This window comes from Pithys albifrons, chromosome 6 (assembly GCF_047495875.1).
Source record: "Pithys albifrons albifrons isolate INPA30051 chromosome 6, PitAlb_v1, whole genome shotgun sequence".
NCBI classification, from domain to species: domain Eukaryota; kingdom Metazoa; phylum Chordata; class Aves; order Passeriformes; family Thamnophilidae; genus Pithys; species Pithys albifrons.
Genome location: NC_092463.1, coordinates 19,632,679 through 19,647,728, shown reverse-complemented (window position 1 = coordinate 19,647,728; position 15,050 = coordinate 19,632,679). Strand labels below are relative to the sequence as shown.

Sequence of the window (15,050 nt, the reverse complement as noted above, 5' to 3'; positions counted from 1 at the left end):
TGCTCTAAATAAATACAATAATCTGCAAGTGCAAGGTTGCAGGGTTGTAACACTTGGATTCCTAAAGAGACCTTCTGCACTGTCAGTCCATAGGATTCCCAAAAGTAGCATTTAGGGCATAGTATAAACTGCACTGCAGTATCAGAACAAGTTTCATATACTCCTGAATTAAATTTCTTTCCAAATTACCTGGGTGTTACGCAAACTGCCTAAATAATTGAAAAAATAAAAATTGAAAAAGAACAAACAAAAAAACCCACACCAAACCAAAAAAGCAAGAAAACAAAATTAAATTTAAAAAAAAATCCCACCATTTTCAAACAGGATTTCTTTTCACTGAAATTCTATTTCCTTGAAATCCCAGAGAATGAGGTTTGATCTGAGTAAACAAAACCTGGAAAATTGCTGTGTTCATGTCACTGCAATTCCAGACCCTAATATCTACACACGCTTGGTACTTGCCAAGGTTTATATCCTTTCTTTGATTCAAGTATAAAAAATGCAGTATTCCCCCCCTCCCACCCCAGTCCTTGGAAACAACATATAACAAGAAAACATCAAACAACATGGTGTCTTTCATTGCACACTGTAGAGAATGAGTATGTTTCGTTATAGATCTGAATAATAAATAGTAGCTGAGAACATAAAAATATGCTAACAAGCTGAAAATACACATTAAGGAACTCATCTATACTAAAGCTAACGAATTTGTTTATGTAGCCATTCACAGACAACTGGGTAGCAGAAGTAAAAGTATCTAACCTTTATGGTTTCACAAAAAGTGTTCTGGAAAACTGCTATAGTTTGAGCTGATCTAAAACAATAACTTAGCAGATGTGAGCCTCATTTACTGGAAAGTTCTGAAATCTATTGACAACACAGTTCACATCAGAACCAATATCAAGTTGGTAGTTTTAGCAAATCCATGTTTTACAGCAAGGTATCTTATATTTGAGGATTACCATACCTTGTTTAAAAGGCTCTCCTCATAGATTTCTAATTCACTCTAGTGAGTACAATAATCTGGCAGTGTGCATTAATTTGGAGAGTATACATAATGACATTACAGAAATAGAATGTTCTAGAGGCTGGTAGGAAATAAATATAGAGTGTGATTAAATAATACAGCCTAGAGTCTATTCTGTCAGGCATCAGTGAATAGCATTCATTGAAGTCAGTGGTTCTGCAAAATTAAAAATAGTTACCTGAGCAAAAAGTCTGTCAAAGACCGGACATATAGTATGCAAACTCAAGTGACAGATCTAGCCTTCACTGAAGTCACTGAAAGTCCTTCAATCACTGCAATGACTTTACATCAGATCTATTTCAAGACTATTTTAAAATAATATTAAGCTAATGTTTAATATTAATTTTTTTCCCATTTTTTTTCCAGAAATTCACTAAAAGCTCAGTCTTTACATAGTCTTCCAATGGACTTGATCTTCCCTGTTAAACATTTCATGCTATTCAGCTTTTTCTTTTCTCTTTTACAGGCAGACCAGATCTGGCAGACAGCTGGTATAAGGACTTTGCTGAGTTCAGAAAGCTGAGTGTGACACCAACAGACCTCAGTGAAAGGAAATATTATCCCTCCAAGCACAAAGACTTTCGGTATCTTTAAATTAACCAGTTGTTCATCTGCAAAGACATGTCTACTGTTTCTTTCAGCACACATGGAGGAACGCAACAAACTTTGTAACCCTGGATAATAAGACTCTGTTTTTCTTATCAAAAGTAGGAGGTAGGCCAATTATAAAAAGTTTATTTTGTACTTAGCCTGCAGGACTTTAACTCTCGCCTGAACACTGGACATAAATAGAAGCCAGTTTTAATCACCTGAGATTTTGCTACCTGTGCATTATCATTGTTATCAGTTTTAAATACTTTGGTACTTTATTTCTTTACATTAGAAATGGGTTCATGGACTAAAATGTGGCCCACAGATTGGGCTCTTCTCGTGAAATCATGGCTTGTCTTTTCCCTGGGGTTTTACATGCAGGTCTCCAGAACTTTGGCCTGCCCAAAAGTGTGCCGCTGTGATCGAAACTTTGTCTACTGTAATGAGCGAAGCTTGACCTCAGTGCCTCTTGGGATACCAGAGGGTGTAACTGTCCTCTACCTCCATAATAACCAAATTAATAATGCTGGATTTCCTGCGGAGTTGCACAATGTCCAGTCTGTGCACACAGTCTACCTGTATGGCAACCAATTGGATGAATTCCCCATGAACCTGCCCAAGAATGTCAGGGTTCTCCACCTGCAGGAAAATAACATTCAGACCATTTCTCGTGCTGCTCTTGCTCAGCTTTTGAAGCTGGAAGAACTGCACCTGGATGACAACTCCATCTCCACTGTTGGCGTTGAGGATGGGGCATTCCAGGAAGCCATCAGCCTCAAGCTTCTGTTCTTGTCCAAGAATCACTTAAGCAGTGTACCAGTAGGCCTTCCACTGGACTTACAAGAACTTCGAGTAGATGAAAACCGAATTGCTGTCATTTCAGACTTGGCCTTCCAAAATCTTACAAGTCTGGAGCGTCTAATCGTGGATGGCAATCTGCTTACTAATAAAGGCATAGCTGAAGGCACCTTTAGCCACCTCTCCAAGCTCAAGGAATTCTCAATAGTTCGAAATTCACTGACCTACCCTCCTCCTGATCTTCCAGGTACACATCTGCTAAGGCTTTACTTGCAGGACAACCAGATAACCCATATACCACTTACAGCCTTTTCAAACCTCCACAAACTGGAACGTCTTGATATTTCCAACAATCAACTTCGGATGTTGGCAAAGGGAGTATTTGATAATCTCCACAACCTGAGACAACTCACTGTAAGGAATAATCCCTGGTTATGTGACTGCAGTATTAAGTGGGTCACTGAATGGCTCAAATTTATTCCTGCTTCCATAAACGTGCGGGGCTTTATGTGCCAGGGACCAGAGCAGGTCCGAGGTATGGCAGTCAGGGAGCTCAATATGAATATGTTGTCATGCCCCACCACCACCCCTGGTCTGCCACTTATCATCACCCCAGTCCCAGCTACAACCATGCCAACTACATTAATTCCCACCTCATCATTTCCCACCCCAGGTAGCAAGTACAATTCTCTCACTCCTATCATAGCTACACTCCCCACTGTGCCTGACAGGGAGGACAGAGAAAGGGTGACACCTCCTTTATCTGAAGGGATTCAACTCTTCATCCATTTTGTGAATGACACTTGCATCCAAGTCAACTGGATGTCACTTTTTACCGTGATGGCATATAAACTCACATGGGTTAAAATGGGCCATAGTCTGGTAGGAGGAATTGTTCATGAACGAATAGTTAGCGGTGAGAAGCAGCAATCAAGCTTGGTAAATCTGGAACCCAAATCCACCTATCGAATTTGTTTGGTTCCACTGGATGCTTATAATAGTTACCGAAATGGAGAAGACACGGTCTGTTCAGAAGCCACAACCAAGGCTTCCTTTTTGAGCAATGGCAGCAACATCCCTTCCAGCCATGAGCAGACAACTTCCCAGAACCTAGGCTCCCCATTTCTGCTGGCAGGGTTGATTGGGGGTGCAGTGATATTTGTCCTCGTGGTCCTGCTCAGTATTTTTTGCTGGCATATGCACAAAAAAGGTCGTTACACCTCCCAGAAGTGGAAATATAATCGGGGCCGTCGGAAAGATGACTACTGTGAGGCAGGGACCAAGAAGGACAACTCCATCCTGGAGATGACGGAAACCAGCTTCCAGATTGTCTCCTTAAATAATGATCAGCTCCTTAAAGGAGATTTCAGACTGCAGCCCATTTATACCCCAAACGGGGGCATTAACTACACAGACTGTCACATCCCCAACAACATGCGATACTGCAACAGCAACGTCTCAGACCTGGAGCACTGTCATACGTGATAGTGAGAGAAGATGGGGGTGTCTAGGACAAATAGAAAAAACTCTAGAAAAAGAAGCCCCCTCAACAATGATGAAAAAAATTACATTTGATAAATGTTACAAAGATGCATTTATGCATTTGAATACTCTGTAATTTATACGGTGTACTATATAATGGGATTTAAAAAAAGTGCTATCTTTTCTATTTCAAGTTAATTGCAAATGGTTTTGTAACTCTTTGCTTTTTAAATCTTTAAAATATATTGCTGAGTACTGTACAGGGTTGTACAATAAGAACCCAATGTCATGGCAAAGGAAAGAATGACTCATTCTTCAAACATTAACCACTTTGCTGTCGAAGCTGTCTGAGGGATGTTAAGTTTCTAGGTGTCCTGGAATACAGGAAAATAAGTGCATATTAAAATAGGGTCACTAGGAAAAGACTAAAGCAATTCAGATAAAATGGGTCCAAATGGGTCCAACCCTTCTGACTTGAACCCAGCAGTTGCTGTTGAGCTTCAAACAATTGGAAATACATCCTTTGCCCTTTGTCAGTTCTGCATTTCCTACCTCCAACTGAAAGCTGGAGTTCTGAGTGCTGCCAAAAAGTCTACTTTCTTGTATGAATAGTTTTCTCCCAATATACTTGGAATAAGAAAAGTAGACAGAGCTCAATGTCAAACTCAAAGTGACTTGATTCCTATTTGCAAAAGCTACTCTGAAAATGTCCGCCACTGCTATACACTTTTATCATAGAAACTGTTACTGTTTTTCATTATGATTAAAAAGCTTTAGGCATTCTATGACCCTTCTCAGTGGGAGGTAAAGGTTATCAGAATGTAGCAGAGGGCTGTCATTAGGTTGTGCCTCTCTTTAATAAAGCAGCATTTGTTGACACAGCGTGTTCAGGTAAAGCCTGAGTGGGGGAAATGATGAGTCCTCCCAGCTTTTCAGTATTCATGTGCAATTTGGAATCTAAAAGTGTATATTGCTGAAATATGGTGCAAAATATAGTGCCAAAAGAAAGGTTACTGTTGATTTTTTTGGTTCAAGCCATGTTTAACTTGGGAGTCTGAGTTATGTTCAGTATGGAAAAATAGGGAAAAAAAAGACAAAGAAAACAAATAAGAAATGTATTGTAGAAGTTTATTTAGTACTGGAAAGACCTCCAGGACAATTATGAAGGTAGTTACCCTTCTTCTTTTATCTTAAGCATTTCAAAGTTTTACACAATGATCTGTGCTTTACAAGCAGTAGGTTGGCTTAGAATTTGGTTTTTTATTCCCTCATATTCTTTACTTGCAATACCTTCTGACTCCTTGAGCTTTACATGCACTATGCAAGATGTCATGCTTGTATTAAAACCATGATTCAGTTCTCAAAATTATGCAATGTTCCAGCCACTTTACTGACTCAATGACTGCCAAGGACTCTGGATTTCTTGTCAGCTCAGTGGTGGAATCTAATTCTTTGGGTTTTTTTTCTTTTTCAGTTGTTTGGGTGGTTTAGGGTTTTTTTGTTTGTTTGTTTCTTTTTTTATGCAGCTCATTTTCTCCTGAGCTTGGGGACAAGCTAAAGTTCACATCAAATGAAAAAAAAAAAAAAAGACAAAGTTTCCCTGATGGAGTAGGGAACCCACGATAAAAGTTTTTACAGTGACTAGCTGGAAAAAAGGAGAAGTTGTAGCAAGTGGATTGAAGTAAAGAGTGAGGCACTTGCACTGTGGAATGCTTACACTTTTTACTTTTTGATGCTCCTTATGTTGGGAGAGAGGTTTTAATCCTTTCCTTTGCTCATTTCACACAACCCATTCTTGAAACTCGGCAGTCCACGAGCATGCAGTTTCTGAAATTCAAATCACATGATAACATTCATTTTCTCCAATGGCAAAATAAACCCAGTTGTGATTGATGGCAAAATAGGATCATTTTATAAGGAACTGCATCCTCCCACCAACACATTTTATAATCACATTTTGAAATTCCACTCTATATTCTATATATTTGCTATTTTCTCCAGGTCTAGCAGGTTTTTTAGGCAAGCTGTGTGGCTACTGTAATAGTAAAGTCATTAAATTTTGCTGAATAAACAGCTTCCATATGATTTCAAATGGTATAATTTTAGGTAGAAATGTCTATGCAAAGTGGTTTTCTTTCTGTGATCTATTTACTGAAGATGATGATGAGAAGGCTGATACTTTCCTTTTTTTTGTTTAATTTTTTTTTTGATGACACAGCTCAAAAGACAAGCAGCAAATAGTTGTGCTTCTGCACACTCCCATTGCATGCTAGAATTTGCTTGAAATTAACTAAAGCCAGAGATCCCACTGGGTGTGGACGTAGTTTTTTCACTGAAATAGATAGTTGTACATTTGATTTCCTAAAACATCCTTTGAAAGTACATGCTTATTAGTATTTTGTACTTCAATGACTGATGCAGGAGGAAACTTCTGTTCTACACCTCAGGATACCATAGTTCCAAGATAAGCAAGGCACCTTATTTGTAACAATTGACTTATTCAGGGAGTTTGACTGTACTGCGGGTGTATGATCCACAAGCCCAAACTGATGACAGCAAGATGTGGTTACTAACCTAACGGTGAAAACAGAAGGCATTCACAAACTGTATGTTTTGAACTTGGATGATGAAACATTCATACATACATATATATATGTAGACTATTAATTGCTTACCTACATCAAAAATCAAAATTACATTAAAGGTAGCATAGTTTATGCTTCTTTTTCAGTATGAAGAATAATACATATATTGGTATGGCATACTGACAAAAGTTTCTTTTCTATAAATACTTTTCTGGGAAAACTTAGCAAGCCAGTTATACCAAAATTTGTGAATAGAGCTGGGAGTATTACTTAAAAAAAATCAGAGTTGTAGTCAACTGCAAGGTCATATGTTTCATTTGAATATTGTTTCTCCCATTTCTAATTGCTTTTTAGCTACACAACAGTTGATGTGTTTCAACCTACAGCAGCATTTGTGACTTCTTAAATAGCTGAGACTTCATTTTGGGTCACATCTAGATAATTTTAGAATGGGGAAAATTCACTAGCAAAAATATGTAGAAAAAGTCACAGTTAAAAATGGACAATGATCAATGATCTTTTGGCAATGTAGTTTAAGATTAGTAGCCTTTTCCTTGGTCTTTGTAAAAATGGGGTCATCTTCACTTAGTGCAAATATCTGACCACATATAATAACTAAAGTCTATAGAGCAGAAATGTGTATATACAGCTCATCCAAAATTTTCACTTCAAAGTCCTGATTTGAACAACTTAATTGGACCTGGGGATGGACAAATTGTTTTCAGACAAAATCTCACCCATCTTCCTTTTTACACTGCTAATAGCTGACATCGATGTGCAGAAAGATTCGCGAGTGAAATGAAGTAAGCGTTTAAGTGAAATTATGTTAAAAAAGTATTACAACATTGCTGTGCCCAGTGCATGGGTTCCTTCTGAAGCCTTATTTATTTACAAACAGGTCCTTATTTTCACAGATTCTGTCACCATAACAAGTGTTCCTTGCATGTAGATTGCTGGCAGAATGCATGGACTTTGTGTTAACAGCTTCTTATTGGAGACATTATTCATGAATTTTCTCATAATAATATTTAGGTATTAAGTTGCTTTGGACTGAAAGATATTAGCAGTTTTCCCTGTAAGCCAGTAAAGGACTACAGTGAATGTCAAGCACAACAGAAAAATGAAGTAGCATATGCTATTTGCTACTAGAGTAGATGAACTATATTTTTCTCTCAATCATTTTCTTTATTCATGGCAAAAAGTTCCTCTCTCTGAAAAATTTATTGATTTCGATTTTGCAAACAAAAGAACCTTATGCATATTGTATTGTAATTATGGTTTTAAGGGTCTACATAAGGCACTTTATTAATGACATTGAATTCAAAGTTCAGTCTCAGCTTTTGACAGTAAAGTGGTTAATTCCCATTGAATTCTACATTTATAGTACCTCTTCACCTTAAATTTAACATGGAAATATTAGGTTTTTTTCCTTTAGAATGTGTGAATAATGGTTTTACACATGACTTATCTCTACAGCTCAGTTGAAAAACAAAACAAAAGCGAGTGCCAAACCAAAAAGTTACTGGCTCTGAGCCTCGTCAAATCCTGCCTGATGCTCTCATGTAAACACAGAGGTAATCTTAGGAAGCTGATGATAACTTCTTCCCTTAAGTCTCCTGAACAGGGCATTTTGTATCCCAGATGATACTACAAACAATATTGAAGCATTTGGCATTATACTTTTGTACAGCAGAGAATGTTTTGCTCTTTAAAAGGATGCTGGCTAGTAGTCCGTAAGGAAAACTGGCACAGAAGAGATTTGGCAACTTTTCATTATACTGGGGCTCTGTGGAAATGTGCCTCATGAGAGCTGAATTCTGATCTTCTCAGAAACAGATAAGCTACTAAACAAATTGTTATCATCAGTTGGTCCCATATATCTGAAGATGATCTTTCATAATACTGATTTTAACTGAGACATGCACACTTGATTCTGTTCTGTGTTTGGTATATTTTCTATCTTTAACATGGAAAAATAGATGGTTTGAAGTCTGCATTATCTGTTTTCTGCAATCTGCCATGTTGCACGCATTGTTAACTTCAAAACCTCACTATACACTATATATTATCTTGTTGACATATTCAGTAAAGAGTTATTTAAAAAAAATACAACAATCTTACTGTATTTATATGAGCAAGTTAATTAAAATAAGGATGTGGTTATCTGAAAGGGACAAAAATATAAATCTTCCATACTTTCATTCATGGAAATATTTCAGATGTTCTACTGTCTGTTTCCCCCCACTTTATAAAAGACAGATACAATCTTCTGTCTCTCAAAGAGTTAAATAATTTGTTACCTCAATTTCTGAGATTTACTCTTAAATTTTTAAGATTATCACTTTCTGATATGCATATAGGAAAGCACTGTAAAATGCAAACAGCCTATTCTAGTGTTTATTAGGTACACTTAAGCACCTATGCACCTCTATAACAAATATATATATATGTGAAATCTGTGACTCATTATACACATAGTTATGTGATCAATTCATTTGATATTCACCCCTGACAATCTTGAACATGTGCTTCAAGTATTATTATCTATTTCATCTGTTTCCTTGACATGAAATGTGATTTTTATTTTCCAATTCTCCCTTCAAAATTGTTCTTGAATTTCCAGAATGCACAACATTCAGATATAAGCCTTAATAAATTTTTGTATAACACAAATCTTATAAATAACATATATGGTAATATATAGTCTGTATGTAAAGAGATGTTTTAGCTACTTAAAAATGGAAATTATCCCTCTTCTACTTACATATACAAGAACAATTCTTTTGCTTTGTCAGAAAGTAAGATATTGAATGTCACAAGTTGTGTCACTTCAATGATTAGAAATATAATATTGCTGAGTGTCACAATTCCTCAAAAAATTATCTTACTCTTTTTTAACCCTGAATATCATGTAAAGCTTTTGAGGGCTGTTGTGCAATACATTCACATCAAGTCCCATCGCCTTTTCCCCTTAATATGCCTCCCTGCTTTTGATGTTCCTACTGAACCATATAAGACCCTGGTAGCTAAATATTCTTGCCTTACTATAGGAAGGTGGACAATAGAGCTACTAAATATTCTTGCCTTACTATAGGAAGGTGGACAGTAGAGCTAATGTAAATGATAAACACTTGCAATTTATGTATTTCTGACAATAATCCCATCATTATTTTCAATTGACTACATTGTTTTCTGTCAAAAAAAAGGTTGACAAACACTGACTTCATCAGATAATCTTTTAATAACCCCTTTTTTTTGTAGTAGAGATAAAACTATTTTTGATACTTCTAAGCTCAATTACCTGGAGCTGTTCAGGCATGTGTGCAACTGTATATAAGTTTCTGGGCTTGTGTATAGAGGATATAGCTACAAGGATCTCCTAAAGCAAACACATGGAGGAGCATTTTTCATTATTGCTCAGTCTTCAGTATTTTACTTTAGAAAGAGTTCTTCCATCTAAGAAGAGTACCATGTGGAACAACAGTATTCCACCAGTAAAGTAGGAAAAAAAACATTTTAATATGACTTGTGCCACTGTCAGTGAAGGCTGAAACTAAAAATCACTAGAACACTCCCTTACGTACAGATTTGGTGAGTTTTTTAACAATAATTTAGATTTCTAAGGCAAATTAGCACATTTTTATTGAGAAATCTTGACCTCACCGACTTCAGCTATACATCATAGTATTTATAAGAATAATATATCAGAAGGATTGTACAGTAAAACGCATAACATGCCAAACTATGTATCTGCAAATGAAATACATCAACTGAGTAAGGCAGTAGGCCTGTCTCTCTCTTTTGAAAAACTAGGGAAGCGGTGAAATTGACTTCAGGAAATAAGGGTTGAGGTAAATACATACTGAGAACATTGTCCAGTATAAAGTCACCCATAAGAAGGACATTTAAAGCCACAAACAGGCCACTGAACATAACAAGAATGTTCTTTTACACATAAACACATATATTTTCTGCATATAACTCCATATTACAGCTACCATGACTACAATATGAATATTCAGAGTTTATAATATAGTTACACTTGGTGGGGATATCTTTTACAGAATAAGAACCTTGACTTTGTGCACTGGGTCTATTGTTTAGTTTCTCTGTATAGAAAGGATCCGATTGAAGAACAAAAGTCGTGTTGATAGCACTGTCCTGTTTTTCTAAGTGTACAACACTTTGAAGTGTTAAGACAGGATAGAAACTATTATGCAAAAATCCTACTCAAATGCCTATGTGTGTTTACAAGTTCAGCGTGCTCCGTGCAAAAGCAGGAAATTTCTGTGCTAAATACTAGCATTAAGCTGAATACAACCATTCTTGAAAAGCACAATTGCCAGAGAGATCCTTTGATCTGTGACATCAATATTTCCACTCCTTTAAGTTTTGAACATGTGACCACATATATAAACATAAATAAAATTCTTTCTGATGAGGATTGGAAATGTGTCTAAAGATGGAATACTGTAGTTTTCCTACTTTGAAAGTATCTGCTTGTGATGAAGAAAAGGCAGATTTTGTTCTGTCAAAGTGAAATATAGTAATAACGATGTACAGAATATAGATACTCCTCTTTAATAACATTTTATGGACATGAAAAAGGCACATCTGCTGTATACATAAGTTTGTGATATAATTTTAAAATTACTTTAGAATCTTTAGACTCTTCAGATGAGATCAACTTCTAACACATGTTCAATATTCCAATGCCTTGCAATTAATAGAAGCAAGAAAATATAATAAAATTAGTGTTTACAGAAATAATGCACAGTATTAGCTCAAAGATTCATCTGTGATAGAAGGAGAGAAAGAAAAATTTAAAAAAAAAAGAATAAGAAAGAAAAAAAGACAAAAAAGAAAAGCCAAGCAGGAGAGAAAAAGAATAATAGAAAAAGAAAGAAAATATATTTTGTTTGACTAGAAAGTCAATTTAAATGACAGTGTTACAATGGTAGGAACATTGAGTAAACTCAGGTTTGTGGTTACAAGGAACTTTGTGTTCATAGGTTCAGTTTTACAGACTATTACTAGTAGCTGCAAAAAGAGAAGGAGGCAAATGTTTGTTCTTCCTTACTCGAGTATATCAGATTCCTTTTTTTTAGTGATCAAGAAGGAAGACAGCTACTTCACAGAGATAGATCTCTCTCAAAAACCAAGGTGTCCAGAACAGAAGGACAATACCTGGAGATATGGCAGAAGTAGAACTGGATCATACTATGAGGGATGCAGCAAATTACGGGTGCTCTGCAACATTATCTAGGACCTTTGGTTTGTCTAGGATCCTACCAAGGGACCTTCACTGAGATTCATTCCCTTGGAGGTACTGTGTCAAAAGGCACAATCCATGCCTATAAAAGTGGGGAAGGATCTGAGTTTTATTTTGGTTTGTGGACCTTTAGTTAACTTTTTCTGTAAGTTCTGGAGTGCCAGGTACACCACTATATTCAAGGAGTGAGGAACAAGGCAAGTTTGAAAGGTTATATTTTTGATCACTCTCCTTTTATCAATGCGAATATTATTAAGGTCCTTGCAGGTGAAATTCCAAACCATGGCAGATGTGATCATTGTGTTAGCCATCAGACAGTCCTACATGCCCATTACATCTGTCCATTACTCCTTGTCTAACTGTTTTCTTAATATCTGAAACTGAATAATTTATACTATTGCTTATTTGTCACAACGTAAAAAAAAAGTTTCTACAATACCATTATACCTGCAAACTGATGATTACCCAGCAGAGCTAAGCTACAGAAATGCTGGCAGTACAGTGAACCATTTGTCATGAAATAATGTTCTTCTACTGTGATATCAATTCAATTTATATCCAGACTGAAAAATCCAGAGGCACCAGTCTCTCAATTTCCATTGTTTTTGCCTCATTTCTTCTATGCTACATCAACCTTCATTAGCATGATTGGTTTAGAGGACAGATTGGTGCTTGATGTCTCATATGATTATGTAATTTCAAAGTGTTTAATATTAAAACAAGAAAAACAAAGCTCTTTTCAGATAGCCTGCATTTTTGGGCTGCTATAGGAGTAATTTACTGTGCTTCTGTCCACTGCACTGTTTGTTTCTCAGCATTTTTACTCACATATCAACAGGCACACACATAAACATATGCACAATCACACTTTGTTTTTACATTTTTATGTTTATATTCAAGTCCTCAAACATACACTTATATATAGACCTATGCTGTGTATATCTGTATGTATTAATACGGATTGGTCTACACTGAGTCCATTACAGATCTTACGCATCAAGCCAGTTCCCCTTAGGGTTGTGAAAGACAATGGAGATGTAGAAGAACATGAATTTTTTTTTAGGAACTGTACTGCCAGTGAGAGTACTTTTTTTTTTTTTTTTTAATAATGTATGTGCTTTGGCAGTCTGTGCACTAAAACTTGAAAATTATAGGGAAGATTATCATAAATCCTGGAAGTGGATAGTGTGCACCTTCTGAAATACAATTCCAAATGAACAAAGCACATCTGAGCAATCAGTCCATAGCGGGACTGTTCTGTGTATTCCTTAAATAAACTACAGACAGAAGAGAATGTGGGAGAAGACAGTATGTAACTAAAACCCATTATGAAGAAGAAGGGAAAAATTGAGATGTTTCTACATCATTGCCATTACAGTTGGCTTTCTATGTAATTTTATTCTCCGTGGCCTGTATTTCTCTTCCTGTATATAACAGTCTTTCATTGTCATATGAACCGTCTTTTGGCTCACTCTTCACCCTCTGCTTCATGAAGAATACTATTTTTTACCGTGATTTTTGTGCAATGCCCAATACAAGCATCTCTGTCATACATGAGGGAATGTGTGTGTAGCAGCCCAAATGGACAGTGTTCATTGCCACTCATCCTCCTCGGTTCATTTATCTAACTCTTTGAAAAAGATCTTGCTGAGATGAACCACACAGCTGCTCAGCTATTACAGGAAGACTTAGAAATTTGCTGTGAAATACTCTTCCAGTGTTTCATTTTGGTATTCTATATTTGTAGCAAACATGCAAAAAAATTTATGTGCAACAGCCTTGCCCTCTGCAGCAGCAGTAGTGTCCCTGCCTTTGTTCCTTACTGTTCCACTTGCATTTGACTTGAAACAGGAAAAGCTCAAAGCTTGGTTCTGTTGCTTGTAAACAGCTTAGATATCCAAAATCCATAATTAAAGACATGAACAGTCACATGTCAAATTCAACCCTTAGGAGATGCACAGCTGAAGATGTGAGCATGTGCCTGGACTTGTAGTATCCTACAATTCAAGTCCTCTGTGCTCTGTATATGGCTCTTGTCACCTGTGCTGCCCCTTTCTGAGGCATGTCTAGTGTACAAAGATTATTTTAGATCTACAAACATATCCATTCTACACAATTTGTGCACTTTCTGAGGTATAAGTATCACTTCTCCCAAGGTGGGGAGGAAAGGTTAAGATTGTCTCCACCCATTTCTCACAGGTGAAGAGCAAGACGTCCTTGAATGATCTGAGGACAGGCTCCCTCACTGAGTATATGCTATTTCCTTGTACTAACCAGGCTCCATACTCTACTCTCTCCCAGCTACTCTCTTTCTGTCAAATACCATAGAATAATAAAATATGCTGAGTTGAAAGGGATCCATCAGGATGATCAAGTCCAGCTTGATATATGGTAATATGTTAACTATGTAGTAAAATTTGCACCTTTCCAGGTTTATGCTGCAGTTCTGGTGATTTAGAACCTCTATGTTTTACTGTAATTTTAATTGTTAATTTACATACACTGTTTTTGAGAAGACTCCTGTCTTAGTTTTTGCTCAAGATGTAAACAGAGAAGGGCAGGGTATTTCATACAGACTTATGAACCTGACATTTTCCTCTTTTAAACACCTGCCTTTGCAAATTAAAGCATATTTTACTGTGATTTTTCAGGTTTTGTTTTAATCCATAATACAACATACATATTGCTGTGTGACAGTTGAGGGGCATCCAGATCTCAGGAATTAACCCATTACCTGGAGGGGATGTGCTCCTTTGTTCCCCACCACGTGTCCCCCGAGATGCCCCAGGAGAGACACATAGAGACCACCAGTGGGGAAACCAGAGAGAGAGCTTTATTATTGTGGGTAGGGGTATTTAAAGGTTTTGGTGGGATTCAAACTACAACCAATAAGAAACCAGGGATTACAACCAATGAGAGAGGGGGAAATAGGGGCTAATAAGGAAAACTTATACAAAATTTCAAGGCCAAACTCAGGCGTTCTTGGTTGGTGAGATAAGGGTCTCTCAGGGGATTTTGAGAAGACAGTGACTCAGGGTAAAAAGAACAAAGAATCCATTTTGTAACACATATTTACACAACTGCAAAAGCTTCTGGCTTTAGAGCATTTGGGCTTGCTGCTTCATCATCTTCACAAGCCCATTTCTTACAAGATTTTTTCCATTTCTGATACTGGATGTCCTCTGCCACCTTGCAGAATGTATATATATCATTTTCATAAATAGAGAAGCACAAAGAGTGCACATTATCCTAGAATTTGTCAGTAAACTTACTGGTTTTCAGCTAGAGATCATCC

At 36.7% G+C, this 15,050-nt stretch overlaps 1 protein-coding gene across 6 annotated transcripts in view; it reads left to right on the top strand.

Moving 5' to 3' along the window:
* FLRT2 (fibronectin leucine rich transmembrane protein 2) overlaps positions 1-14,800 on the top strand; it is a 68,802-nt gene extending 54,002 nt beyond the window's left edge. For all 6 annotated transcript variants that reach the window (XM_071557722.1, XM_071557720.1, XM_071557723.1 and 3 more), the window contains one exon: positions 1,494-14,800. In XM_071557722.1, the coding sequence (XP_071413823.1) occupies positions 1,913-3,901 (1,989 nt within the window). In that variant the 5' untranslated portion in view covers positions 1,494-1,912 and the 3' untranslated portion in view covers positions 3,902-14,800. The remainder of the gene's footprint in view (positions 1-1,493) is intronic.
* The last annotated feature ends 250 nt before the right edge of the window (positions 14,801-15,050 follow it).